The sequence below is a fragment of the Lycorma delicatula genome, chromosome 13 (assembly GCF_047948215.1).
Source record: "Lycorma delicatula isolate Av1 chromosome 13, ASM4794821v1, whole genome shotgun sequence".
Lineage (NCBI taxonomy): Eukaryota > Metazoa > Arthropoda > Insecta > Hemiptera > Fulgoridae > Lycorma > Lycorma delicatula.
In genome coordinates, this window is record NC_134467.1 from 28,208,945 (window position 1) to 28,230,772 (window position 21,828).

At 30.6% G+C, this 21,828-nt stretch overlaps 1 protein-coding gene across 1 annotated transcript in view; it reads left to right on the forward strand.

Moving 5' to 3' along the window:
- Nucleotides 1-21,828, forward strand: part of LOC142333713 (SH3 domain-binding protein 5 homolog) — a 43,399-nt gene that overhangs the window by 17,809 nt on the left and 3,762 nt on the right. The window contains exons 4-7 of the mRNA XM_075381155.1: nt 7,510-7,593; nt 10,475-10,687; nt 14,680-14,824; nt 18,204-18,430. Of these exons, the coding sequence (XP_075237270.1) occupies nt 7,510-7,593; nt 10,475-10,687; nt 14,680-14,824; nt 18,204-18,430 (669 nt within the window). The remainder of the gene's footprint in view (nt 1-7,509; nt 7,594-10,474; nt 10,688-14,679; nt 14,825-18,203; nt 18,431-21,828) is intronic.

The following is a 21,828-nucleotide window of genomic DNA, read 5'->3' on the forward strand; positions in this document are numbered from 1 at the left end:
ATTAACTGCTAGTTCTCTGTAAAAATTAAAAAGTAACAGTGATAGAGAACATCCCTGTCGGACTCCCCTTTTTTGATTACAGCTTCTTTCTTATGTTCTTCAGTTATTACTGTTGTAGTTTGGTTATTGTAAATGTTAGCAGTTTTCTTCTATCTCTATACTTGAACCCTACATTTTTTTAAATGCTTAACATTTTATTCCAGTGTGTGTTATCAAATGCCTTTTCTAAGTCTATAAATGACAAGTATGTTGGTTTGCTTTTCTTTAATCTTCCTTCTGCTATTAATATGAGCACTAAAATTTCTTCCCTTGTCCCTATACTTTTCCTGAAACCAGATTGGTCTTCTCTCAGCACTTCATCCACTCTCCTCTCATTTCTTCTGTACAGAATTCTTGTTAAGATTTTTGATGCATGAGTAGTTAAGCTAATTGTTTTGTTCACATTTATCTGCTCCTGCTTTCTTTGGTATCATGACAATAACACTTTTTGAAGTCTGATAGAACTTCCCCCTTTTCTTAAATATTACACCCCAGTTTGTATAATCTATCTATCACTTCCTCATCTGCGCTTCACAGTAATTCTAATATAATAGTAATTTCTAATACTTCGCAGGAGTCTTTCTGGCAGAAAGACTGCTGCGATAATGCTCTATTAAATTCAGATCTCAATATTGTATCTCCCTTTTCATCCTCTTCTTCCTCTATAACACCAGTTTCTAATTCATTTCCTCTGTATAACTATAATATATTCAACCCACTTATCGAGCTTTTCTTTCGTATTATAAATCAATGTACCATTTTTATTTAACACATTATTAGATTTTAATTTATGTACCACAAATTCTCTTTAACTTTCCTGTATGCTTTGTCTACTGTGCCAATGATCATTTCTCTTTGCACATTTCTGAACACTTTTCTTTAATCCGCTCTTCTTTCACTTCCTGTTTATAGTATTTCTTAATTGTAGTAAGTCCTTTTACTTTCTTCATCACTAGCATTCTTATACTTTCTACATTCATCCATCAGCTGCAATATATCCTCTGACATCCAAGGTTTTCTATCAGTTCACTTCTGCTGATTAAGGAATTTTCTTTTTAACATTCTCTCATATTCGCCTTCTATATTTTCTACCTCTTGCGATGTCCTTCTCAAAAATCTTCTTTACCTCCTCTTCCTCAAGCTTCTCTAAATTCTACCATCTTGTGTGACACCTTTTCTTCAGGTTTTCAAACCCGAATATACATTTCATTATCACTAAATTATGGTCGCTATCAATATCTGCTCTAGGATATGCTTTGCAGCCGATGAGTTGATTTCTAAATCTTTGTTTAACCAAGATATAATTTATCTGATACCTTGCAGTATCACCAGGCTTTTTCCATGTGTATATTCTTCTAGTATGATTTTTTAACTGGGTTAAACTGGACAATTACTAAGTTATTTTTTTTTTTGCAAAATCCAGTAAGTTGGTCACCTATTCCATTTCTTTTGCTCAACCCATATTCACTCACAATATTTCCTTTCTTGCTTTTTCCGATGCTTGCATTCCAATCTCCAACTGTTATTCAATTTTTATCTCCTTTTATGCTTTTAATTACTTTGTCAATTTCTTCGTATACACACTTTACCTCATCATCATCATGGGCACTTGTAGGCATATAGACATTAACAATCGTTGTTGGCTTAGGTTTTGATTTTATCCTTAGTACAATGATTCTGTTGCTAAGCTTTTTGAAATATTTTACTCTCTTTCCTATCTTCTTGTTCATTACAAAACATACTCCTGCCTACCCTTTATTTTATGCTGAGTTAATTATTCTAAAATCACCTGACCAAAAGTTGTTTTTTTCTTCCCACCAAACCTCGCTAATTCCTACTACATCTACATTTAACCTATCCATTTTCCTCTTTAAATTTTCTAACCTACCAGCCTTTATTAGACTTCTAACATTCCATGTTCCGATTCGTAGAATGTTATGTTTTAATTCCCTGGTGACCCCTTCCTGAGTAGTCCCCACCCGGATATCTGAACAGTGCGACTAGTTTACCTCTGGAATATTTTACCAAGGAAGGTGTCTCCATCTTTGTTGTATGAAAATGCAGAGAGCTACATTTACTTGTAAAAAAAACAGCTGTAGTTTTCCACTGCTTTCAGCTGCGCAATACTCATAAATTTGAGTGATGTTGATATGGTAGTTTAAGTCCTCCTGATCTATGCCCTTAACAACTACTGAAAGAGCTGCTGCCCTCTTTAGAAATCATTCCTTAGTTTGGCTGTCAACAGATACCTCTCTGATATGGTTGCACCTTCAATCCATCATTGTGAACACTTACGCGCCCTCACCATTGGCAAGGTCTCATGACTCAGAGGGTATAATTACCCAGTAGGTTTCAAATTTTACGATGCCACTCATTTGAAATAATATGATCCTAGCTGAATATAATTCACTATGAAGGACAGTAATGTTTCTGCACATCTACCCTGTACAGGAACTAGAAAATATTCTTTGGTTTCATGGTAGAAACCACCGAATACCCATTACTGAGATAGGTCCTGGCCGTCATTATATTTTCAATATGAAAACAAATTCTCATTGATTTCAATTGTTAAGTCAATCTTCCCACTTTGTAGGCACAAACTGATTAGCAATTCTAATGTGGGCACAAACCTTAGTAGTTGGATCAATCAACTTTTGTATTATGGTTAATCTCTTGCTTCTCCAGGCAAAATTTGACTGTTGTTAGCCTCTTCGCCTAGCAGTAAATGAAAAATAATCAATATGATGAAAAATAATTTCTTGATACATAATGGAAAAGATCCATTTTTATATTTTTATTTAAAAAATAGGTTATACAGCTCAAAATGATTTTTATACCTGATATTGATTTATGATCAAGTAGTAAACTATTTACCAATTTTATGCTATGATATCTGATACTCTGTTAAAAAATATATCTAATGGGAACATATTTCAAAATTAAATATACTTGTTAAATTATCTAAAGTCGAAAAAACATTATAAATAATTCATTTTCTTTTTTTTTCTTTTTCTTATTTTCTTCTAGTGGGAAAAATTTTTTATTTGATAGTTTTTAATTGTATCTCTTTGTTATATTTGCGTTAGATAATTCCCTTTTTGATTATAACTGCCTTAATTGTATGGTATTTTATAAGAAAAAAAATCTAGTAACTTTAGTATCAGAAAATAGCAAATTCAACAGTAATACATGATTATAATCTGTAAATGTATGAATTATACCTTGGACCAAGAAGTTGAATCATTGCAGTCATATGTTATGGAAGGAATACGACTTTAAATTTTATATTAATAAACACAACAAATTTGTTGAAAGATATACTGGATAGTTTTCTAAGAGTTATTCATGCATTAAAAAAGTTATATTAAATTAGATTTTTCAAAATATCAAAGGAATGTAAATTTTAAAAGTAAATAAATTTTTTAATCAACTTTTATCGTAGAATAAATAAATCTTCATGAAAAAGTTTCAAGACATAATCTATATTCTTAGTATATCTGAATCCATGATAACAGACTATAAAGTAACAAAATTTATAAAGAGTTTTTCAATTTTTACCCTAAAATTTTAGACTTTTTATCACTTTTTTAAGATCAATTATATAACAGGCAGGTATAGCTGTATATCAAGGCTAAAGGATCTATTTATTAACTTTATTGATGTAATAAACTTTAAGTTTAGAAAAGGACGTATTCATCTTGTTGGTTTTATAATTTATTTGTACAGGACAGTAGTTTTACACCTTTATTATTAAATATAGAATATTAATCTACTAGAGATTCTAAGCAAGTAGTATTTTAGTATTGCAACTGAAGCATCATTTTTAAATAATTTTTTTTTTTTTGCATTTTATCAAAGGTATTATATATTGATAGAATTTGTTATACTGATAGACTAACAACAAATGTTTATTGAAATAAAACTGTTAACTTTACCTCATCAGTTATAAAAACTTGATTGTTCATATATTTTATTGCTATGTTATACTCCACTTTTATATTGTGAGTAATATATGTGATTCATCATTATATAATACGTAAACATTAATTTGTCATAAATATTATTTTGTCTCATTGAATACTTTTATGATTTTGTTTGCATTTAATGTTAGTAAATAAACTGTATTATAAAAATTGGTGTCAAAAAATTTAGAACAAATAAATAAATAATGAGGAAATAATTTCCAAATTAAAATAAAATAAAAATTCCTATTTTAAAACGTACTGTTATTATTTCTGATTAGGAATTCATTAGATGAACACTTTTTTATTATAAGTGTTATTCAATAATTAAGGAGGCAAATTTTTAACTACAGGAAAACTAATATAATAAATTGAAACTATCTGGCATTCAAGTCAACTTCCCTGACAGAAAGTATCACCAATTTTCAACATAGCAGAAAACCAAGAATTTTTTACTTGCACTTTGTAAAACTTCATTAATGATCTTATTTACAAAATTAGACACATTAAAATTTTTTAAATAGATGACATTTTTTGTAGCATGAGTTTCAGTGTCCATTTAATTATCCATAAGCTGAATTATTGCAAAACATGTTCAATATGGGTTGTGAGATGGTAGACTCAAAGTTACAAAGATACCCAAATTTGCATGGAACTTAAATTCTGCTTTTAGTCAAAGGTAATGCTTTTCTATAGATCATATAATAACTTATGATGAAACTTGAATTCTGCATTTTGAGCCAGAATCCAAGTGTCAGAGTATGAAATGGAAATATCTGAGTTCATCCACCAGAATTTCAAAAGCTATATGTCGGCCAGTAAAGTGATGCTAATGATGTTTTAGTATTATAATAGTCCAATTTATTGTGATTATTAGGTAGAACAGTGTACTATCAACATTGAGTACTACTGTGACATTCTAGAAAATAAAGTGAAACCAACTGGTTTCCTCTGAAAAATCATGATTCTTTTCTAACATGATGACACCTAACCCGTACTGCTCAAAAAATGGAAGCTGGTCAAAAGTTGGGTTGGTAGGTGTTGTCACATCCACTTTACAGTCTCAATTTCACACCATCAGTTTTTTTTTTTTTGGTCTTCTCAAAGAGTTATTATATGTCGCTGAGTTCAGCATCAACAAGTAAGTCAAGAATGCAGTATAGGAATGAATTTAATTAATGAATGACCCTTGTATAATAGTCCCACAGTAAGAATGTATTAAATGACACACTAATTATGTGTATGCAGTAATCATTAGTGTTAATTTTCATAAATGTGTTCAGAATATTATTATATTAATAAAGATATTGAACTTTTTTTATACAAGATAGGTCAATAAGTTTTTTGTTGTCGTACTTCCTAAGTTTTAAAACTCAGCTCCCAATGTTGTTTCCATTTTTGGTAGGTTTTTTTCAGTATTGTAAGTATTATTATTCATAAATTTTACTTCTGTAAATTTTCTTTAATATTTTCATTATTTTTCTATTTTGATAATTTATTTATTGAATATCTCTAGTTCAGGATAACAACAAATATAAATTTTGTTTGCATATACGAGGTCTGGAAATAAAGAAATGAAACTAGTTTTTTTTGGCAACTGAAGTGGCAACACTGTAAAGTTACTAGTAAACATATGGTTATATGAACAGCTTATTTATATTAGGTATTATTATTTTTTGTCTATGGATGCCACGTGACATGTAAACAAACTTTTCGTGAAACTAGTTTTTATTGTGCATTACAAAAATGAGTGATACTAATTATGAGCAACATTGTGCAATTAAGTTTTATGTTAAACTTTTTGAGAATGCTACTTCAACTTTTTCAAGATTGAAAAGGGTGTATGGAGATTTTCTTTTGGTTCTGTTAGCATGAATGCTGCACTGTGCAGGAAGAAACTTCATTAGAGAATTCGTTCTCAAAAACTCAGAGAAGACCATTGGTCATGCACGTCAAAGACCATTTGGGTGTGAGGCGGCCAGTCGGCTTATCGATATTTGCAAAACGAAATATATTTTAAGTCCTCACAGAGACAGTTAAGAGGGGGATCACTTTTTCTAATATTTCTGACTTCCTGTTCGTCCAAGACCAAAACCACCCCAGATGTCGTACTCCCCCATGACCAGCCTAGTCCAGGCTGTATGGTGGGTGACCAAACACTTCCCAACGAAAACGCTGCAGGAGCTTCTTTGTTACAGCTGCAGTGTGCAGCCGAGCATTGTCATGGAGAAAAACAATGCCTGATGACAACATTCCTCTCCGCTTATTCTTATTCACCAATTATACAGCCCGGAATTGGCTCCATCTGATTTTCACCTCTTTGCTCACATGAAACGCTGGCTAGAGGACAACATTTTGGCACAGACATCGAGCTGCAGACCGGCGTAGAAATATGGCTGAAAACACAGGCGGCTCTGTTCTATGACGAGGGTATTGGAAAGTTGGTACCACACTATGACAAATGTCTATATCGGAGTGGCGATTATGTAGAGAAATAGCATAACTATGTAAGTATTTGTTACAAATAAAAAATTTTTTATTTTCACTGCGGTTTTAATTTCGTGACAGATCGGACCTTGAAAAAAAATAACCCTCATAGTAAAATAACAGTTTTAAAAATATTAAATACTAAATACTTGAGTACAAGTATTACTGTTTGTACAGGTGTGCAAAAAGTTCAGGTTTCTAATTAGTATTATTTAGAAATTCATGAGCAGAGTAGTATGATTTATATAATAAAATTATTTTTAGTTTAATTTTTAAAATAAGTAGTTCTTTATTGCTAGAACAAATGGAATGTAATATAGGTTGTACATATAAAATGTTACCGTAACAGTATCTATTGAAATTTGTGTTACATCATTGTGATGCATGTGGATTTAAAAAATAAATTTCATTAAAAAAAATTACTTATAAAAACAAATGAAATTGGTGTACAGAAACAGATTATACAAACCATTGTGTTTTGTATATTACATTTTTGAATTTATTTCTTTTTGTTGTAATGATTATTAGTGATAATTTTGTAGGATTTCAATAAAAATCTAAAATATCAGAAATTTTTTTCTTCATTATAAAATTTCCTTTACATTCAATATAATTGTAGGTAATTTATTTAAATTCTGGAATTTCTTGCAATAAAGCTGAAAATTTTGATTTGTCCAGAAATATTATGGGCTGTGAGTTTAATAATTTTATTAATCTTTTTAGTTTAGTATATGTACATTATTAAATATTTATATTTTTCAAAAAATAAATGTTTATTTATTTTCATTTTGGAAGAATTATCCAGGTGGCCAATCCATTCTATTTATATAACTGAGAATCCTTTTTTCTGCTTATAAATCAACATTCCCACTGTAGAATGATGAAAGATTTGTAACTAGTTTTTTTTTTTTTTTTTTTTTTTTTTCAATTGAATGAAAAGTTCATGGTTTCTATTAAAATTTATAAATACTACTTTTTTTTGTAATTAATAATATTTATAATGAATTATTTATATGTACAGGTGACTGAAGCAGAGAATCAAAAAGCAGAAAGTGGTAGAGAGCACCAAAAGCGAGCAACTTTGTTCAATGCTGCTGAACAAAAGGTATCGTTCATAATCTATATATTATTTATATTTGAGTTGCGTTTAAAAACTACCTGACCATAGGTCATCAAAAAAATTTGTCTACCTAGTTGCTTCAAATATAAATAATCTTCATTTAAGTATGATGTATATTCGGAAAGTAATTACTGTTTCTATTTACGGGTGTCAACTCTTTCCTTTGCGCATGCATGCTATTATTCCTTGTTTATATTCTCCATAGATGCCATTACAGGCAATGCAGTGTCTATGTTTACAATTTGTTTTGAGCATTTAAGGTAACTGAAGTACCTGCCAGTTGTGAAATACAGTTAAGTACAGCAAAAGTGTGTCACCTAATGAAATTCATCAGCATTTTACTGAAGTTAATGGTGAAAAAGTGGGTTAGACAGTTTACATCATCATTGATGACAGAAGACAGAACACTCTGAGCCTCATCATGCACATTTGTTAAACTGTCATCAATTGCTAGAAATAATTGAAACGGTAAACAATTGTAACATGCATTGCATTGCCTGTAATGTTATTTATGAGAATTAATAAAGAAAAAATAATGGCTTACAAAATCACAATCATAGTGCTTTGACAGCTATGGATAGAAATAGCTGTCAAAGCTATAAAGGATAGTTTTAAAGGATAGAACTATCCTTTACCTGAAGGTGAAGGTTCTTCCATTGCTGAAAAAATTTTTTTGTAGTCTGTTTTGGAATTACTATTGTTATCATTATGTCATCCTTGCTGTTCAAATCAGAAACTTTTCAATAGAATCTTCAGCTTGGGAAACAACCAGAAATCACAAGGAACCTGTTAGGAACGTGAGCAATTCCATGCTTGACCAAGAATGGATTAGACATGACGATTAGATGGATGCATTACTGTGATACAATTCCATCTTATACGATATTTACAATGGTCTGGTCTTCTGTGCCAAACTACTTTATAAAGATAAAAGTGAACTTCCAGATTTTAGTGTACATTTGCAATGTTAACTCTGCGGTATTCAAAATAACAATCGATATTACTTTCTTTGTGGTTCTCATTTGTTTTACTTTCTTCATCCTTCAGAATGATAATGATGATGATGAGATTGATGACTGAATTTTGGTTTTATGAGTTGTAGTCGTACACTCAAGAATCATAAACAGTTAACACAAGTTGTAAGGAAACTAGGATTTACTAATGGTACTTTCTAACATGTCCTGTACAACATCAGAATGAATCTCTTTCTCTTCAAACAAAATTAATTAGAAAGAAATGTTACAGTTATTCTGTGCAAGCTCAAATCATCTTTTAAAATTATGCAGTCATTGCTTATCCCAATTATATCTGCAATTTCTCAGTCAACCGATTATTTTCTGTTACCAAACCACAGGCATTAATGACATTTGGATTTCAGCATGTTGATGGATGGCATACTGATATACTAGACACTTTCAACTAGAGTTCAGTCATTTTGAAAATGGTTATACCACTTATCCCTGTAGCTTTGTTCCTGAAAGAGTGTTTAATCTTAGAAATTTTTTTGTTTTGGGTATTGTCAAGCGTTTGGTAGAACTTGATGCAAGTAGGATTGTTCAACATGTTTTGTCATTATAACGTTACAAAAAAAAAAACATGCATGTGGACTAGATACTAGTCCTATGTTTTACAAAGCTTTGCTGCTCGCATTCAAATAATGTTCTAGAAAAAATTAATATGGTCAGAATTTTTTTTATCAGACTTTGTATTTACTTATTTGTTAGTAATTTTGCATTTACTCCTTTCATTTCAAAAAAGTCATATCTGGGCATTCCTGGCTCATGAATACCGAAAGATAACGTGTGATTTCACCTCTATAATGATTTGAAATAGCGTACTACTTGAGTGTATTGCTATATAAGTGTAATAATTAACATATAGATGTACAGAAGTATAGAATTTCGTATATGTACTTTTATCTCTATATATGTACTATGTTGAATTAAATATCCTTGTAAGAATTTTTTTATTCTATATAAAATATATTGCACTGTAGTTAATAATATATATTTCTTTTAATAAAAAAACTGTTTATTTTTTAATATGCTGAATGCATTGGCAATTACAATAGTAATACAACATTATTTATCATAATACATTTTCTATGAAATTGATCTCTTAGTACTTTCTTATGCAAACTATCAAAGCATTTTGAATATATTTTTTTTTTTACATATAAAAATTATGAAAAGTTGATATCAGTACTATGGCAGCAAAAAAACTGTTGCAGCAAGGAGTACCTTCATATTTAGCATGTTGGCAGTACTGCGTGTCTTATGTCCTGTATGAGTATTTACAATGAGGCATCGTCCTATTCTCCCCTTAATTTCCCTTCTGGGCAGCTGATGAATTTTTTGTCTATCCTCCATATTTATTTTCTTTATGTTATATTGAGTAATTCTAAAAATGAAATTCTGATATTAAAAGGATTAAAATCATACTGGACAATTTGAATATAAAATTTACAAATAGTTCTATCAGTGACTGATAGATAGCATTAGAATAGGTTAAAGTTTACAAGATATGTAGACTGTATTGGACCAATAGAAATGCAAGTACCAGGGATTTATAAAGCATGAAAATTACATACAGTAAAAATATATTGTAGCCAACGCATTAAACAATTCATTAAACAAATGTGATCAAAATGTTTTATGATCAATTTACTGAATTAGAGATGCAAGCCATAGTCTGCTTTGCTTTCGCATACCTAATTCTCATTATCTGCTGTTTTAATTATATTGTCAATTTTTTTTTATTATTGTTCATTATAAATGAACAGTGTTTCAGTTAATTGAAATTCACATAAATGTGGGCTGTATTATTTATAAAATACAGTAATTTTTTATATATATATATTTTTCAGGTACAAATATTAGAGCAAAGATTAAAAAGAAGTATAGCTAAATCGAGACCATATTTTGAAGAGAAAGCGATATGTCAAAGTAAATTAGATGCACAGAAGTGCCATATTAATCAATTAGAAAGCGCAATCGCCAAAGCTAAAGCTAGATATGCTGCTTCATTAAGAAGATTAGAACAAATATCTGAAGAAATTCATTTACGAAGACGAGATAAGGTATTTTGTTTATGTATTATTTATTAAAAGTGAATTTTGCGGCATATGAAAAATGCCTAGGGTGACTGATTTGGATCTTAAGTAGAACTTTAATTGGTTGTGGCCTTTGAGTATTAGTCACTCATCCAAATGATTGTCTTAAAAAGGAAATCTTAGATTTTTTTTTTAGCTCCAAACGCATAATTCTTTTCATGTTTGTCATTATTTTATATGTGTTAATATGCGTGATGGGAATTTTGCTGGATAAAAAAACATTTATCCTAAAGTTGTACTTTAGGATTAAAAAGCAAGTACGATTAATTTTTGTGTTTTATAACAAACTGATTTCAGCCTATTTAACTTAACTTGTTGAAATATTAAAGGATTTGTGTTGTGTGTATATGGAAATTGGAGAGCCAGTTTCTTACCAGAGCCTAGAAAAATTAAGATCTGGCAAAAAGGTTGCAAACTTTTTGGGCTTTGTTCTAGACAGATTTTTATCTCGGATGTACCATAAGGTTTTTAAATATGAATGACTTAATTATGCAATATTTGGAGTAAAATTGCATAAAAGATCAAAATTTTCAGTAAAAAATAATTTGATCTATTATCTTTTAATATTCTGTGCAGTAGTAAAGTATAAATTAGAAAAGAAAAATTTATATATGTACTAGCTCCTCATCCCACTACACCTGCACTATATGGTTACTTGTGTTCCCCATAGCTTTATCGATTCTTTTATTTTATGTTCTTTAGTTAGGTAACCAGAGATACAGCCAGTCACACATACAGTTACGCTGGCAGTGGTTGTGTTGGTTGAGCCACAGCACCATTATACCTTTGCATCCCATAAAAAATCGGGATTAAAAAACCCTAAAATGGTTTTTAAATATTTATCTGAAGAGTATTTGCAAGCCCAAATCTACTGAATATCTAGTTTACTTTAGTCGGGATTGGGAAACTGTAAATTTATTTTTTTTAACCTTCTTTCATCATCTTTCAAGGTCAAAATTTAAAAAATCTATAAATTGGTTTATTGACATGAAGATCAGGACTCAACAAAAGTCAGGTTGATTTCTTCATTTGTTAGTGGGAAATTAAAAAAAATAACAGGGTTTAAAAAGAATTAAAAATCCATTTTTAATCTTTGAATTCCAAAAAATGTACAAATCAATTTTTACATAGTCATATTAAGATTACACACACCAAAAATTAAGTTGCTATCTACATCTGTTAACAAGAAATAAAAAAAAAAAAAAATTCATTGCTATTCCTTAAACCTATTAAACTAGGAATTTCAAATTGGATTTTCTTAATATCCAATTACAACACCTTAAGGAGAAAGTGTAAATTTTCATTAATTTGTCTTCAGTAGTTACGAGATGTTACGACAGCAAACTGTTACGACATGTTATTTTAAAAATAAAATATATATATATATATATATATATATATGAATATTAACGTAAATGTATTTAAGTTTATTTTCCTCTTGATTGGATAGAATTAAATACAATAAAAAGACATATTTTACTTAAAAATATTACCCCTACTACTTTCTTGGGTTAACCAATCAATTATACAAACTTATAAATTAAATACACAACGTTTCACTTAGAATACTGTAGGCTTCCTCAGGTGACAATACACATTCATGCACACATCATACAAAATTCTCTTACATACTAAAAAATTAACTGTTCTACACATCGTAGATAACAATATTTTATCCCCACCCTTGTTGTAGTAGATCCCCCTACTCATCTTACCCCTGACTCATCTTATGTTTAGATTATTATCTCTATATATAACCTGATTGCTATTTCCTGTGTATTGAACCCTTTACAATGCACATCATTTTCCTTAAAACTAAATTTACAATATAAGTCTGATTTTTAAATTAAATTAACATATATGTTGCTTAATTCTATGTCCAGTCTATTGTTGACAATGTTTGTATTTTTCTTGATATGTATCATTTCTAAAGTGGTCCTTTTATATGTATTTTGTTCTTTTGTCTAATATTTTGGTGCTGTTGAAATCGAACGAGTGTCCATGTTTTGTGAGTGCTGTCACATCCATTTTTCTATATTTATGGGCTTCTATTCTTTTTTTTAAGGTGTTTTTCCAGTGTACAATGTATTACAACCTTTACACAGAATATTGTATACTATGTTGGCTTGTTGATTTTTTTTATCGGCGATTTTAATTTAGAAAACTTACTATTCAGATTGTTGTGTAATTTGTAATTTTGATAGGTTATTGGGAAATCCTTTTGTTGCAATTTTTTAATCTTTTCTGACAGATCTGTGACATATGGTAATGCAACATAATTCTCACTCAGATTGTTTTTATTAGGATCTCTCTCTATATATATACATAATATATATATATAGAGAGAGAGAGATCTATATATATATATATATATATATATATAGAGAGAGAGAGAGAGAGCGAGATAATATATATATATATATATGCACTGGAATTATGGAAGTGTAATGACGAAACTTTCTTAATTATTACATTGTGTTTTTATTTCATTATTTTATAGAAATGGATATTGCAATTACTGGAATGTGTTGAAAATGACCTCCTCCAACATTAATACTACACTGTACATGTTTCAATTTGTTTTCAAACACTGACTAGATGATTTATTGAAATGTCTCAAACATATGCTGTTTTTGCAGTTTTTAGTTCATCATTTGTGCATGGTCTGTTACGATATACTGCTTGTTTGGTGCTGTCCTTCACAGAGATTAATCTGGGGGAGTCAGATTGGGCAATCATGCAGTCCACAAACCCCTTGAAAATGTAAATCCTGCTAATGGAATTAAAAAGTATAAATAACTGAATAGAATAAGGTGTAGGCAATTTCATATTAAGCAGATGGCACATGATAAGTTGATACATTTATAAAATAAACTATAAATAGATGTATTTTCTTAGTTTTTCATATTATGCATGTGTAATGTCTATTTCTGGAAAATATTGCCTAGTTTGATTCTGCAACATATCAGTTATTGTTTTGAGCTATGGCTGATCATAGACATTTGTCTAATTCAAAGCATGCTAAAGTTGTACTTTGTTATGCTGAATCAAAATGTGTTACAGTACTCACTGACAATTTCAAGCTCATTTTAACATTCAATGGACTTCAACAAGAAACATCATTTTCAGTTTATACCGCAAATTTAAGGAAGAGAAATAACATAAAGCAGCTGTAGAAAAGTCTATTGATTACATTGCATGGCAACTAAAAGTACTTTGATATTTTCCGGAGAACAAACAGGAGCTACTTTAAGTTGTTTCTCTTCTTTTATGCTGCCTTCTTCCTCAAATTTGTGGTATAAACAGAGAGTGATGTTTCATGCTGGAATCCATTGAGTGTTAAGATGAGCTTGAAATTGTCAGTGAACCACTGTAACACATTTTAGTTCAGCATACAGAAGCACAACTTTAGCGTGCTTTGTCAGCTTATTGTATGCCACCTGTATAATATGAAATTACCTACTCGTGATAATTTTATTCAGTTATTTATACTTTTAATTACATTAGAAGTGTTATTTTATTTTACAATGTTGTTATATCCTTTATATATACGTTATTTGGAATAAAAATATAAAAAAATAAAAAATAGTTTGTTAATAGAAAATGGTAAAAAACACTACTGTATAACTATTAAAGACAGATTTTGTTTAAAGGTTATTTGTCGATAAGAGAAATTTATTAAGCTTTAACGTCTCATCCATCATCCAAAAAATATTTATGTTTAACTGTCGGATTTGAATTTCTAAAACATTGTGAGTGATGTAGATAATTTACCTTTGGAAATACAATTGGTTTTCTTTTGGTAAATAAAAACAGGGGAAAAAATAATCTATATATTTGCATGGCAAAAACGCGTCCTTCTGAAGCCTCTCATTAAGTAGAAACAATATAAATAGTAACAAATGATTTTATTTATATTTCTATAAATTTTATTCTTTTCTATTTAATTATTTTTTTAGTCAGGAAGTGCTAGTCCAAGAGGCCCAAGAGAGCCTGGTGTCGGTGCTGAATTAGAAGTAGTTCGACCTGTTGAAACACCTCAACAACAGAAGCCAATCAGTGATAATTGCTGTTCACCTAAATCACCTTCAGTTAATAGTAAATGTATGTAAAAAAATAAATAATTGTAATCCTAAAAACTAATGTAAATATTTTCTATTTCTACTCTTGATTCAAATATTTTTAGATATATTTTAATTTTTTAGTATCTAATTTTATTTTAGATCATAAAAAGTGTGAGAAACTTTTTTAATTTTTATAAAAATAAGGAATTGTGGGATAAGTTATAAAGACATGGTTAACAAATATAAGTTAAGAATCTCTGAATTATAGGAATTTGTTTTTATAATAATCGAATGCTAAGCCAAGTTTGCAGTATAGTAAGTTTAGTTTTTAGTTTCTTTCAAGGTTATAAAAGATATAAAAACTTACAATATCACCATGGGAATTTTGTTTTAATAAATTATAAAATAATTATTGAAATTAGTTTGTTAGGTTAAGAGTAAGGTTTGAAGTAAGGTTTTAAAAAACTCATAGAGGTAAAATTGAGAACTTTTTTTTGTAATTAATTATTTAGATTTATAAGTATTTATTTCATAAAATGTTTCGTAATATATAAAATGCTGTTAGAATTTGCAGCTTTTCAATTTTTTTTTTTTGTGGGCGAAAAACACCGGGCGTTATCATCACCCAGAATTTGATTAATTAAAGGGTAAAATAACTCCAAAATAATAACGTTATAAGGTGTAAATGTAATATTAATCATATTATTAAAACAAGCCAAGAAGGCAAAATAAAACTCAAAACTAATAGCTCAGACGAAGTCGTTAAAATATAAAAGTTAAAATAATCGAATAAAAAACTATATAAAACTTACCTAATTCCGATGGGTTGTGCAAAAGGTCCCCTCCCCGGATAGTAAAATTAAATACATAGAATCAAAAAAAACAAAATTGAAAGTAAAGGTTAAAAATTATTAAAAAAACTCTTCTAGCATAAAAATATAAATGATAATATTAAATTTTTTGCAGTAACCTGGTACTATGCAAAAAAGAGAAACATCCGGTCCAAAATTCTGTTATTATTGCACAAGACATCACGGACGCGTTTCTAGGTAGATTAAACTGACGACGCAACGCCGCATAACATATGCAGTCTACGAGAATGTGGTACACAGTCATACGGCAGTAGCAAAGTGTGCATAGGGGTGGGGCTTCTCCTGACATTAGGTATTCGTGTGTGATCCTCGTATGTCCTAACCGTAACCGGCAGAGAACCAGTTCCTCACAACGAGATTTTCTGCAAGAGGAGCCCCATGACAACACTGAATCTTTAATCCGTCGGAGTTTATTATCGACAGTAATATGCCCAGTCACTTTCCCACCTTGCTCTCAGTAATTGTTTTATACGATTGATAAAATCAAAGGTAGTAACTCGGAGGTTGAGTACACGCTTCTTTGGGAGCAGAATCTGCTCTTTCATTACCTAGAATCCCTACGTGGCTAGGGATCCAGCAAAAACTTACCTCTGTATTGCGTTTATCTAACTCAGCGATTGTATCTTAAATGTCAATGACGACAGGAAGTTTGCAATAAAAGTTTTCTAACGCCTGGAGAGCACTGCACGAGTCACTGCAAATAAGAATGCTCCTATATTTAGGGCTAACGATATTTAGCGAGTTTTTTTTTATTTATAGCGAGTAGTTCTGCAGTGAACACACTCGTAATACCGGGTAGGCCAAACATATAAGTCTTTTCATTGATAACAAAAGCTCAACCAACGGTACCGTCTTGTTTCGACCCATCAGTGTATATCACCGCGTCTGGGTTCAACTTGGTGAGAATAAACCGAAACATCTGCCGGAAAACAGTAGGTGGTGTTAATCGTTTATCGTATGTTGTAAGGTCAAATGTAAAATTTACAAGGTTTATTCTCCACGGAGGATATGAGCACGGACATGATGGAAAGAACGAGGGAGTGTCAACATTTATATGCTGCAGCAGACGTCGTGTACAGACACCCACAGGCGCAGTACAACGTGGACGGTCCTCATACTTCCTTAAATTAGGATTCTTAAGAACTGGGTCAAAAGCTGGGTGATTTGGCTGTCCTTTGAGACGGGCAAAGTAAGATAACAAAAGCTGGTCTCATCTATCCCAAAGTGATGGCTCGCCACTGTCTACAAGTAAGCTTGCGATAGGGCTTGATCTAAACACTTTTCAATTATGAAGTTATGAAAAAGTTACAACAAATTAAAGTAGTACTAAATAAAAAAATGTTGAAATCTAAAAATTGAATATTCATTACTGATATTATGTTTTTATTATTTTATTATTGCAAGGTTTTTTTAAAAAAATTCCATGTTTGCATGCAAATGTTAACATTTGTTCTAAACTTTAAAGAAATCAGATTTTCATCAATATTTTTCCTCCTGACTGATCTGTGGATAGAAAGGGAAAAAAAGGTTCTGGTCTTTATACATGATTTTTTTTTGCAAATCCTTCTCTTGAAAATTACAAAACTAATTTTTGCCAGTTCCAATTTAGTTTGAAATAGTTACTGGTGGGTTACAATCAATTCCTTTTAAATGAGAACATGACAGTTTAAAACATGGAAATTTTGTTTTTGGAGTTTTCAAAAATTCCATACTTGTAATTAAATTCCTACTGAATTTTCACTTAAATGAGAATGAAAATGTAAAATATATAATATATATATATATATATATTAAATTCTATTAATATAAACCACCTAGTTCAGAATATCGAGATAAGACATATTTTACCTTGAAAGTACTTTCACAGGATCCCACATCCTGTCATGATTAAAGTATCTAATTAAACTATAGATTAAAATAAATTTTTTTTTAAATTCAGATTCTAAATTGTAATTGAATTAAAAATTCAATTTTTAATATGCAGTTAATTAAATATTTCAATCATGACTGAAGATGTAGGATCCCATGAAAGTACCTGGATGGTAAAATTATGGTAAGATATGTCATTTCAATATTCTATACTAGGTTGTTTTTATTAATAGAATTTAAAATATAATTTAAAAATACAGAGGAGTAACATGAATTTTAAAAATATTAATTTCATTAAAATAATATCTCTCCAATAAAAAAAAGCATGGTGAGTTGGTTTGTTTGCTGTACTTGCTCATATTTTTATTTTGAATGAAGCACATGAATGGTTCATTCATTTGAACGATTTATACTTCTCGAACGATTCATTTATTCGTGGTGATACAAACGATTTATCTAAAATTATATTTTTGTTTTGGGGATAAAAAATTAAAACATTGGGGTTAGAGCTGTGTGTTAAAAAATCACAACTCATGCAACAGCTAAAAATATTCAGGATTTTGAAGCTTTTTGATGTAAAAGGTTTTGTTATTGTTAATATGCTAATTATTGAACATTATTTAGTAGCAATAATACAAATAATACAATGAACATTAATAATTTTGTTTATTTTTCCAGTTATTGATGATGCTTTAGAAATACATAATGCTTGTAGTATTCATGTAACTGCTGACAGTGGAGATCATATAAATAACGCAAACCGTGAACGTCTTTTAACAGTGACATCATCGGATTGTGAATATGATTTAGATAATTGTGATATTCGCAGTCTTGGCAGCATGTCACGTGCTACATCGTCGGCTGTGTCGGAAGGAGATGATCTTGATGATGATCCTTTAGAAGAGGTTAGTATGTATGTATTTCCTTTGGTTTTTGAAAAAAAACTGTTTTACTTAATATTATTTTTTCAACTTAAGTAGTGATTATTTCAACATTGCTGATTTGTAAAAGGTCAGCTAAAGTAATGCAAACAATGGATATTATATACTTGGATCTTATATCACAATAAACTCTTCCAAAACCAGGAAATACTCAGAATTAACAGATGTAGCATAACAGCAAGTTAAATCTACATTACTTTTAATAAAATTAACTGAAGTTATAATAAAAGAACTAAAGAATTTGCCTAGATTTCCGTATATTTGTAAAATTTTACTACAAAAATATTTAATACGTCCTACTCTACAACGTTATTAAATGTGTGCTAATTAATTTTCATGAAAAACTATTGTAGCTGTTTTAAAAAGTTTGTATTACGAGGGTTATTTTTTTTCAAGGTCCAATCGGTCGCGAAATAAAAATCCGTGCAAAAACCTTTGCGTATATGTGTTGCGCAGCATCTCTAGTATGGCCTTCAATCACGCCGTGTCACTTCGTTTAATTCTGAACACGCAGCTAGCACATAAACATGTCTACAACAATAGCATCTCAGCCAAGTGTGAAGTGCGTGCAGTAATTCGATTTCAGTAATGCAGCTGAAATTCATCGACAAATAAGTAATGTGTACGGTGAAACTTCAATGAGTGACAGCAAAGTGCGACAATGGTACAGGAACTTTAAAGCAGGATGTACATATGTTCATGATGCAGGCGGTCAGGAAAGGAAGCGAGTGTCAACCGATGATCTCGTTGAGCGAGTGGATGAGGCAATTTGAGAAAATCACAATTTCTGTATTGAGTGATTTGTTTCCTGAAATTTCAAGGTCAGCTCTCTACACCATTGTGAGTGAGAGGCTTCAAGTACCGCAAACTGTGTACGAGATGGGTTTCCAAGATGCTGTCCTACCATCACAAAACAATGAGAATGGATGCCTCCTTAATGTTTCTCCAGCGCTACCACAATGTAGGAGAAGATTTTTTGAACAAAATTATCACAGGAGACAAGACACGGGTCCATTTCAAAACTCAAGAAACAAAAGAACAATCCAAACAGTGGATACATTCTCATTCTCCCAGTAAACCAAAGAAGTTCAAGCGAACCTTCTCCAACAGAAAGCGTATGGCTACTGTGTTCTGGGACCGGAATGGAGTTGTCTTGGTGGAATTCATGGAATGTGGCACGACTATCACTGCAGCCTCATATTGCATGACTCTTCAATGTCTACGAAGGGCAATTTAGAATAAGCGGAGATGAATGTTGTCATCAGGCATCATTTTTCTCCATGACAATGCTCGGCCCCATACTGCAGCTGTAACAAAGAAGCTCCTGCAGTGTTTTCATTGGGAAGTGTTTGATCACCCACCATACAGCCCGGACTTGCTCCATCCGATTTTCACCTCTTTGCTCACATTAAACGCTGGCTAGGAGGACAACATTTTGGTACAGACATTGAGCTACAGACCAGCATAGAAACATGGCTGAAAACACAGGCGGCTCCGTTCTATGACGAGGGTATTGGAAAGTTGGTACCACGCTACAACAAATGTCTAAATCAGAGTGGCTACTATGTAGAGAAATAGCGTAACTATGTAAGTACTTGTTACAAATAAAAACTGTTTATTTTCATTGTGGTTTTAATTTTGTGACTGATCGGACCTTGAAAAAATAACCCTTGTATTTGTCTTTTAAAGTTTTACTTTTTAAATTATTTGATGAATGATCAATGAACAACTGTGAAGATTATTATCTAAAAAATCAACAACACTAAAGGTTTTAGAAAAGATATAAAAACTTAATATTTCTAAAAAACTTAAAAAAAAGATATAAAGCAAAATTTTAAAATTACAATAGAAAAAGAAAAAACGAAGATAAGGTATTGTACAGGGACTTCACAAACAGAAGAAACAATCAAACTATGAGGGGTATTTGATAAAGTCCATGAAAAGTCTAAAAATGGCACTTGTAGTACATCTTAATTTCCCGCATCTCGTCCAGGAGCATACATCAAGTTTCCAAATGTGTTTATAATTATATTTTTAGTAGTTATATTTGAGTCGATCAATTATTGGGATTTGTAAAAAATGGATGAAAGAGAATTTCATGTAGTGATCAATCATTACTGTTTGAAAGGCAAAACCATACAGGAAACTAAAGCCCAACCAGTTAAATATTACGGTGAGTTTACTTATCAGTAAGAACAGTTTATAAGTGTTTTTATTTTTTTTTATTTTTAGAATGGTCATGTAAGTATAAATGGCAATGATCATTCTAGACACCCTATTGAGATTACAACTGCAGAGAATATTGAAAAAATCCATGATATTGTGATTGAGGATAAAAGACTAAAATTGCATGAAAACACTAAAAAATAAAGGTATCTCAATAAACTAGCTCATCATATTTTACAAAAATATTTACTTATGTGAAAATTTTTTACAAGATGGATGCCACAAATTGCTCACAATCGATCAAAAGTGTGAACAAGTAAATATTTCTAAACATAGTTTAGGAGTGTTTCTTAATAGTTGATGAAACTTTGATACATCATTTCTGATCAGAGACCAAAGAACAACCAAAACAGTCGGTTGCAGTTAGGGAACTTGCTCAGAAGAATGTAAATCAGCAGGAAAGGTGTTAGCTGCGGAATTTTAGGATGCTCATGGCATAATTTTCATTGTGCCATTCTATATAACTCCAAAAACGTTTTGATTGTGTGGGTATATACAGAATTGTATTTGTAGTTCACTTTAAAGTTATTGAACCCAGCCTGTTCTATTTCATTTATTATATAGTCATGGGAATAAATTGAAATATATCATCTTTTGTACAGTATTTTATGTGACAGAGTTTAAATGTGCATTTAGGTTAACAAATTAAATTATCTTTTAATATGATAAAATGACTTCAACAATTTGCTTAAATACAAAGAAAGTTGGTGTCTATGAAATTATGATGTTATTTCTTAAGGGCATTCTAGACTCACTCACGGATATCTGATGACTCAAACAGATGCACATATTTGTGTTCACTGCGACTGCCAACTAACTGTGCACCACATTCTTGTGGATTGTATCTGTTAGGCGGCATCGCATCACAAGTTTAAACTAGGGGCTGACAGGTGAAGTATGTAGGGGAACAATGCACTGATGTTATCGAATGTATTGTGATTTGTAAGGCCACGCATCTTGATCCAAAAATTTGATTTCATACAGTCTTTACTATCTGTTTATGCCATTTGATGTAATTTTGTTCTTTTAAGTTACTTTTTTTTGTTGTATTCATGTGATTTTATTTCGCTTTTAATTACATCACAAGGTCTTTCCATCTACGTTGTGTTTTTATATTACTCTTGTATAGTTTTTTA